Source organism: Panicum virgatum, chromosome 3K, assembly GCF_016808335.1.
Source record: "Panicum virgatum strain AP13 chromosome 3K, P.virgatum_v5, whole genome shotgun sequence".
NCBI lineage: Eukaryota > Viridiplantae > Streptophyta > Magnoliopsida > Poales > Poaceae > Panicum > Panicum virgatum.
In genome coordinates, this window is record NC_053138.1 from 44,344,383 (window position 1) to 44,353,453 (window position 9,071).

Below are 9,071 nucleotides of genomic sequence, written 5' to 3' on the forward strand. Positions count from 1 at the left end.
CTTTGGCGAGAGGCCCCACGGTGGGCGCCAGCTGTCGGTGTTTTACCGTCGGGTTCTCCAAGGGGTATCCCGAGGAGAATGGTTATGAGTAGGGACTCGCCGAGATCAGAACACGATGGTGCAAGGAACACAAGGATTTAGACAGATTCGGGCCGCCGGAGTGTAATACCCTACGTCCTGTGTGGTGGTTTGTATTCCCTCTGTATTGTTCGATGTTTTGGAGGGGTCCCTGCCCGCCCTTATATAATCTGGGGGAGTAGGGTTACATGAAAAGTCCTAGCCAAGTATGTTTAGAGTCCTACTCCGAGTGGGTCGGGTAGCTTCCATGTACGTAAGCTAGTTTTACCACTATACGAGTAACAATTGGAGGTAGGATGTACCCATGCAGTACTTCCTACTCTAGAATATTCCATGCCCGTGAGCAGTCTTACTGTCCCGGATCTGACACACCTGCCCCTACAAATGGGGATAATTTGTAAGGGCGGGTCAAAAGCTACATTAACAATCTGATTGGTTACCAGTATGCAGCCGAACCAGGGCCGTGGGTGTAACACCTCAGGTCGGGGTGGGCAAATATAACCGAGAACCGAGAACCGAACCGTAAATACCGAGAACCGGAACCGAAAGAACCGGAACCGAGGAAATTCGGTTCTGCTTCGGTTCCTGGTTCTGAGGAACCGAATTTTACTCGGTTCTTCGGTTCTTAAGTTCGGTTAACCGAAGAACCGAGCCCACACAAATTTAGCCCAACTAGTCTATCCAAGGCCCAATCCGGCCCAACTACAAACCCTACCCCGAGTCATCCCCACCTCAGCCGCCTGACTCCCCCCAACCCGCGCGCACCCAGGCGGCCACCCCGCCCGCTCGACTGCTCGACCACGCCGCCAGCCCCCGCAGTCGCCTGGCCCCCGCCTCGCCCCGCTCGGCCGCACGGCCACGCATCCGCGCCCCACGGCCCCGACCTCCGACGGCGGCGGGCCCTTGCCTCCCTGCGCCTCCCTGCCTCCCTCCCTCCTGGCACGACCTCGCGGCCGCAAGAGCAACGGTAGCAGCATGCAGCCACGGAACGGTTCGGCGGCGGCGGATCGACAGTGGGGGGCCGCGGGACGGCGCGGCGGAGGCGGATCGACGGTGGGGGCCGCGGGACGGCGCGGCGGCGGCGGATCGACGACGGGGCCCGCGGGACGGCGCGGCGGCGACGGATCGACGACGGGGCCCGCGGGACGGCGCGGCGGCGGCGGATCTACGACGGGGCCCGCGGGACGACGCGGCGGCGCCCAGCGAGGCGCGGTGGCGAAGCGAGGTGTGGTGGCAGCACCCTCTCCAGTGGACTCGGTAAGTTCGGTAATAACCGGAACCGAACCGAACTTACCGAAACCGAACTTCCTCGGTGCCTATTCCTGTAAAGAACCGATCGGTCTCTGATTCTTAGGTACCGAACTTGTACAAAACTCGAAGAACCGAACCGATCGGTTCGGGAGGAACCGAATGCCCAGGCCGAACCTCAGGTGTTTAAAAATAATTAGAAGGGTCATTAACCATGTCATCGTTTTAATGCCGCGCACCTGCCCGAGCCGCTGCCCACGGCCGGCCTTCAATGCCGTGCGCCACCGACACCCCAACCCCTCCTCCCTCTTCTCACTTGGCTCGTTTTAAAGGGCCCAGAACCCCTGCACACGCGCCAGAGCTCACCGCAGTCCGCCATGGCCGCCCCCTAGCAGGTCGCCGTGGAGCTCCCCTCTCCCCTCTCCTCCCCGTTTATTTTGCCACCCCGCGTTCCCGCTCCTCCCCTCTCCATTCCGCCCCAATCCAAGCCCCCACTCCCTCCCTGCATCCTGGAACGCCGCTGCGACCACCGTCGCCGCCATTGGTGCCGCCTTATATGGTCGACGGTGTCGTACCCCTTTGAGCTGGTCGCAAATCGGAGAACGAATGGTATTCGGACCCGATCTTGTAGCAGAGGCAGAAGAAAAAGTAAGAGTAATACAAGAGAATCTAAAAGCCGCCCAGTCTAGACAAAAGAGCTATTTTGATAAAAGGAAAAACCCTTTGCAATTTGAAGTGGGTGATCATGTCTACCTTCGAGTCTCGCCAACCAAGGGTGTGCAGAGATTCGGAGTAAAGGGCAAATTAGCTCCCCAATATGTTGGCCCTTATGAAATCACTGAGATTTGTGGACCCGTGGCCTATAGAGTGCGACTTCCTCCTCGACTTGCAGCGGTACATGATGTTTTCCATGTCTCTCAACTCAAGAAATGTGTCCGAGTTCCCACCGAGATCATTGAACAAACAGAAATATTGGTAGAACCAGATCTCTCTTATGTCGAGTATCCTGTCAAGATTCTCGATCAAAAAGAAAGAGGTACTAGAAGAAAAGTGGTTAAGATGTATAAAATCCAATGGAGTCATCATACCGAAGAGGAAGCTACTTGGGAAACGGAAAACTATCTAAATCAAAATTTCCCTGGTCTTCTAAATTCAACTTAAGGTACACCCCCTTTTCCGCACTTAGCTTGCTTATCTGAATCTCGGGACGAGATTCTTTTTAAGGGGGGTAGGCTGTAACACCTCAGGTGTTTAAAAATAATTAGAAGGGTCATTAACCATGTCATCGTGCAAAATCATCAAGAGGAAATAATGTATTTCTTGTATGTCTACAAATGTATGGGTACATGTGTATGTGTGCAAGTATAGTGTGACTTTGTAACTTTTCATAGACAACTCAATTTTGGCTAGTGAAATGCATCTACACATCCCTATTAACAGGGCCTACAAAAGTCTAGTTGACATCATGATCAAAATAATAATGACTCCACATGAAATGACAAATAATTTGAATCATAGTTTTTGAAAATTTAAAATAACTTTCAAATCATTGCTCAAATGAATTTTGGCCTGAAAGGAAAGTTGTAGGATTTTGAATTTTGAACAACTTTCGTGTTCAAACTTTTTCGAGTTTCCATGGAAAATTTTGAGAAAATCACGAGTCAAACACGTTGACCTCTCTTCTCTCTGTTTCCTCCTCCTCTCTCCCTTCTCTGTTTCTGCACGACAGAGCAGAGCAGCAGCTCTAGCGGCGCTAGGACTGCCGCCGCTCGCTGTGCCATCGCTGCGGCCACTGCCGGCCATGAGTGCCTCTCTTGCACGCCCCGTTGACCTTTGCCCCGTAGCGACAAACGAGCCCGGCCACGCACCTGCCCGAGCCGCTGCCTACGGCCGGCCTTCAATGCCGCGCGCCACCGACACCCCAACCCCTCCTCCCTCTCCTCACTTGGCTCATTTTAAAGGGCCCAGAACCCCTGCGCGCGTGCCAGAGCTCGCCGCAGTCCGCCATGGCCGCCCCTAAAAGGTCGTCGTGGAGCTCCCCTTTGCCCTCTCCTCCTTGTTTGCTTTGCCACCCCGCGTTCCCGCTCCTCCCCTCTCCATTCCGCCCCAATCCAAGCCCCCACTCCCCTCCCTGCATCCTGGAACGCCGCCGCGACCACCGTCGCCGCCATTAGTGCCGCCGCCTCAAGCTCCACGCGGAGCCCCCTCCTCCGCCCTTCCTTGCCCCCAAATGGACCCCGCAGCAAGATTCACCTCGCCGTAGTGAAGCTCCCAGACCCACTCGCCTCCGCCCCGGACCGCCAGAGCGGCGCTGTCGCCGTCCGCCACCGGCCGCCGACCCTGCTCCACACCGGCGAGCCGCCTCCGGCCATCCCGAGACCAACCCGAGCCGCCCAGGGGTAGAGCTCGCCTCCCTCTTGCCTTTCCCCCACCTATCTCCTCGCCGGGAAACGGACCGCCGCCCCCCCTCTGTTCTTAGCTCCGGCCAGGGGCATATTTGCAAGCCCCCAAATCATTCCAGGGGCCTAGATGCAAAGTTTCGTTTTCTTTTTCTTTTGTTTTCAAAAATAGCAAACTTGTAAATTCGGTTATAAATCATAGAAAAATCGTAAAAATTTAAACTCAACTTTTCTGGAATCTTTGCAAAGAGATCTACAACTTTTGTTACATGAACTTTTTCATTTGCTCAATAGTTTTTGCTTTATTTAAAATACAAAGAATATGTAGCTTTTATTGTATCTCAAGTTCTATGCATGTTATAGTAGCCATCTTTGGCCAGTGAGTTAGACACTAGAAGTGTAGATTTGTGTAAAAGTTTCATAGTCAGTTATCATGCCTAGCTATAGGTTTATTTAGGTCTTGCTTTATACCTAGGTTAAGTAGATTTATTTATTCAAGTTGTTATTCTATATTTATTCAGCTGAAAATTCTACAGTATATCTATGCCATGATATAGTTACGGTAGAAAAATTTTGGAACTTTTTAGATAAGTGTAACTGGCCCCACAAATTAATAGCTGAGTAAATGTGCTAATTCAAGAAAAATAGTTCCTGCACATGTAAAATTCTAATAATTTTTCTATGAGTTAACTTTGAGTATAGAACCATTCTGGTAAAAGATGAGGCTCTGGAACATGTTATAACTGTCTGTAGGATTTAAACCTATTTAATGCAGCTTTATTTTGTCCTATTTATCTTGCTCTGTTACTCGATACTTTAAATCTGAAAAATTTACAGTAGACTTACCATAAATTTAGGAGCACTCAGTAAAAATTGTAGCATCTTTACTTGTAGGATTTGTTTTGTATAAATGAATCTTAATTCTAGCAGTAGCTGTTTAATGTATTTTTAATAATTAATATGCTCAACGAAAATAGCTGAAAATTTTATGTCAGGTTTTTACTTAAGTAGTTGGCTCTCCATAAAAGTTCCATCTTCAGAAACTATACCTATCATCTGTTTTTAATATTTCATGCTTGCACTTGAAAATAATCTTTCTAAAAATAACAAAACCCTCACTTACTTGATGAGGTTAGTCAGTTTGAGATAGACCCGATAAACGACTGCCCCAGTGAGTTATAACTAAATTGTTGTACAACGTTATTTGAGTTTGTTGGAGTGCAACCTTGTAGCGGAGTGCTTGATGTTTCTTTTCCAATAAAAACAACTCACGCATGTGCATCTCATATAGATTTGACTACTCTTGCCGACGGTACGTACGAGCTGGTGCCGGAGTCCGAGAGTGAGCAGCGTGAAGCTCAAGTAAATCTAACTGAAGCCACTGAAGACCCGAACCAAGATTCGAAAGAGCCCAAGGCTAGCTACGCTCAGGAAGGCAAGCCCCGGAGCATGTCCCGTCTATTTTAAATTTATACAACGTATTGTTATTCATTTTGACTTGTGCATTTAAGTTTACAGGGGTTGATTGGAACCTTAGTTGCATGATCCTAGGTACCTATGCTTGAACACTAGTATGTGTAGGTCGCTAGTTGGCTATGCTAATGGTTCGGTAGAAGTCGGGTGATTTCCTGTCACTCGCGAGAATTATAGGAGTTGGATGTTTACTACATGCTGCAACTATAAGGTCTACGGGCGGGGCTGTGGTACTTGTGATGCCCCGTCTGTTTAGTGAAATTTGATAATGCCGCAGTGTGTGGTAGTGGCGGTTAAGTGTTTAACGTACTAACCACATGTCGAGAAATATGGTAATCGGTAAGCATAAATACCTGATTGGCCCGGCAAACGGACTTTACTTTCACCTTCTTTGAACGTCGTTTCTCATGCGCGCACATGCGGGTGCAGAGTCGTCGTACTCTGTAGTCGAGGACGGTGACCCTGATCCACAACCCGGAAAGAAAGGGGAAATGTTGCACGTGTGACTCTGTGAGTAACCATGTGACGTGTGTTTAGGTCTGCCTTGCAAGGTTAACAAATTCGATTCGAATCGTCCGCCTCTCACGGATATTGGGACTGCTTAACCCTTTTGCCACATAGAGTAAGAAGTGGAACAATGAGGATGATGAATATGGTTGAATGATGAAAAATAATTGTTTTCCACCATGTATGCTATTGGATAGATGCTCACTTAGAATGGTCAATTGAACTAGAATTTTGGAGCTAAAATTTGAAATTAAGGATTCACTCTTAGTTGCTTTTCGGCGAAACAAATCCCTCCAGCCAAAAGCCTTGCATGTCTTGGTAGTGGGCTAAGTATACCCATAGTCGGGTAAGCCTTGCTGAGTATTAGTATACTCATCCTTACTTGTGTCTCAACTTTATTTTCAGGTGATACGTTTGAAGATCAGATAGCTAGCTTGACTTGGCCGTGTACTTTACCTCCTGGTTGGTCGGTGGAGTGGGATACGACTCCGGCCAACGATGACAATGCCGAGTGATGTCACGTACGGGCTTCATCATGACATCTTGTATCGTCGTTTAGAACTCGCTTTATTTCCGCTGCAGTTGAACTCTGAACTACTTTCAATTTGAATCTCAAGTACCTTTTTGAGATTTCGAACTTGGTTTATAATAATTAAGTTAAGACTCGGTAATGTAATATATTTGTGAAATGTTGTACTCTCTGGACTCACCTTCGTGTGAGTTGCATGTAAGTTTGGGTTCGATCGACGCTCAGGTGGATTCTTCGGGACTTCACCCGACAGCACTGCCGGATTACTCCATTTGAAGTGCTTGTTAGCCGGGATTATCTTTAGAGTGATGGTTAGCGCACTTGAGCCGGATTAATTTGGACGGTTCTGACACAGTGTGATGCAGTATTAGCGTGATTGGTTGACTGTACTAGCATCCCAACCTGGCTCATGCGGTGCAAAAAACTTCTCCGAGCGGCATGCAGCAAAATCGGCCGTTTCCCCATGGCCAGGCTCGCACGGTGCGAGGTAACCGCATGGGGGAGCGTGCACTGAGGTGAAAAAAGAATCGGCCTAGCTCTGGACCGATAACCAAACGAAATCTCTAACGAGCCTGGTGATTGCAAACGCGAACCAATCAAACGACTACAGCATCTGGCGAGCCAGGCCAGCGGGAGCCAGGATCCGGCGTGCGAGCCAGGCCGCGTCCATCTGTAAACCAATCAGGCCCTAATATCATTCCATTTGTAGGAGTAGGTTAATTTTCGACCCGCTTCTAAAAAGGCGTCACTACAAGTCGTTTTTGTAGTAGTGACTTTAGACCAGTCTTTGTGAGAATCAGCACAGCTACCAAAATTATGAATTAAACAATCGAGTCGGAGTATCCCATAATCCATGACACTTCTCATCCTCTCTCTGTATAATAACTCTACCACGCCAGCAAATTAAAGTCATAATACTCCCATGCAGATTGGCCTTATCTCCTCTCCAGATCTTGTACTTGCTCATGTTCTAAATTTTTCTTTGCTATAGCTTCAGGTTCAAAGGATCCAATCAGTCGTCATTCCTTTTTAGAACACTTTCATTGAGATTGACCTTAGCTTCTATCCGGATCTCATACTTGCTCGTATTCTAAATTTTTCATTGCTATAGCTTCAGGTTCAAAGGATACAATCAGTCGTCGTTCCTCTTTGGGACAACAGCCGTCAGCGTTATATTGAATCTAGCTAGTTTCAATTAGTAACTTCCAAGTTCCAAAGCCAAGCAGACACAACAAGTATATTGAATCTTCTTCGTCGCTCGCCATATCTAACTTATTCCCTCTGTTCTGAAATATAGAGTATTGTAGCTTTTTATCAACAAAACAAAGAGACAAAAAAGACACATGCACCCCTCATTAATTCTCTATTTTGTTAATTAATTGCAAGATAATCGTTTAGCTATTGGTTGCTGCACCAAAACCTAGAGAATCTCCGTTCCTTTTATTCTTCCCGTCCCACTGAAATTAATGGAGGGAGAGAGATTAGACTCAAAGGATATTAGCATGTCTTTGCATTTGGGCCTCTCTAACACCGTACATTTTAGGACGAAGGAAGTACCTTACAACAACTATTCTTTCCTATGACTATTCATTGTTCTAGATACGCCCGGGCTCGTCTTTCATATCGGCGCCAAGCTGACAAAAAAAATCTGCCACGTTTGTACGACAGACTACGCATCCTGCACACCCAGCGGTCAAGATGTACGGCACCGCCTGGAAGCAGGAAGATAAGGCAGAGTCAGATATTACACATACAAAAGTCAGAGGTATATGGTTGAATTAGATCGAGGTGGCAGATTGTCAAAGATGCCAGATCCGTTGCCAGTTCCCATATCCACCCCCAACTGGCCTATAAATACCACGCACAAATCAATACTACAATGTACATACAGGAGCCACAGCAACCATCAAAGTTCAAGAACGTGGTTAGCACACATAACTCCTCTCTCTCTCTCTCTCTCTCTCTCTCTCTCTCTCTCTCTCTCTCTCTCTCTCTCTCCACCAGGAGAGGCGGAGGCTGAAACTGCTGCTATTTTTCATATTATTACTGATAGGACACACCAGCGAAAATGAGCAGTGGCAGCGGTAAGAGCTCGTGGCCGGAGGTGGTTGGGCTGCCGGCCGAGGCGGCGAAGCAGAAGATCCTGGCCGACCGGCCGGACGTGCAGGTGGTTGTGCTGCCCGTGGGCTCCTTCGTGACCACTGAGTTCAACCCCAAGCGCGTCCGCGTCTTCATCAACCCGGCCGGCGACGTTGCGCAGGTCCCCAAGATCGGCTAGGACCGGCGCATGGAGCACATTCGTGATGATCCATAGCAGACAATATACACATAATATATTATTTTCATGATCTCAGGGTGATGTCTCATTTGTGCAATCATGTAAACCAGCAAATAATGTTGTTACTTCATGTCCAATAAACAAATAAACTCTTGTGCCAGGCTGCCTGTTCAAATCAAATCGTTCCTCGATTTCAAATTTTTTGTTTGTTTAGACTTTAGAGGATTGATATTTGTTTTGGTTTCATGTTATGCTTCCTTTTTTATTATTATACCTCCATGGCACCCCCGAACATACACATCATATTCATAAACCCACACTGAGAAGCCTAGTTAAATATTTCCTATTGCTTGTCTAGGTGTGCCTTTGGTTAGTGCTTCAAGCCAAAATTGATCATTATACCCATGCATGCACCTCTTAAAAACACGTACCGGACCTTATGCTGGGCGGCCGGCTGTGTCCATAGTCGGGAGACTAGCTTGGTTTATAGATTGGAGTGACAAAAGAACCTAGGAAAGGAGTTAAGGCCCCGTTTTCTCTAGTGAAGGTGAACCTATTT

General features: G+C 47.9%; 1 protein-coding gene across 1 annotated transcript; it reads left to right on the forward strand.

Annotated features, from left to right (window-relative positions):
* Window positions 1-8,052: 8,052 nt before the first annotated feature.
* On the forward strand, window positions 8,053-8,672 carry LOC120701482 (subtilisin-chymotrypsin inhibitor-2B-like). The gene is made up of 2 exons (XM_039985506.1): window positions 8,053-8,158; window positions 8,288-8,672. The coding sequence occupies exons 1-2, from the start codon at window positions 8,114-8,116 to the stop codon at window positions 8,510-8,512; spliced, it is 270 nt and encodes an 89-aa protein (XP_039841440.1). The 5' UTR covers window positions 8,053-8,113; the 3' UTR covers window positions 8,513-8,672.
* The last annotated feature ends 399 nt before the right edge of the window (window positions 8,673-9,071 follow it).

Excerpts from the sequence above, each read along its gene's own strand:
- LOC120701482 (XM_039985506.1), top strand. The coding sequence starts at position 8,114 with ATGTACATACAGGAGCCACAGCAACCATCAAAGTTCAAGAACGTG. Across the intron at positions 8,159-8,287 it reads CATCAAAGTTCAAGAACGTG|GACACACCAGCGAAAATGAG; the intron begins GTTAGCACACAT and ends TATTACTGATAG.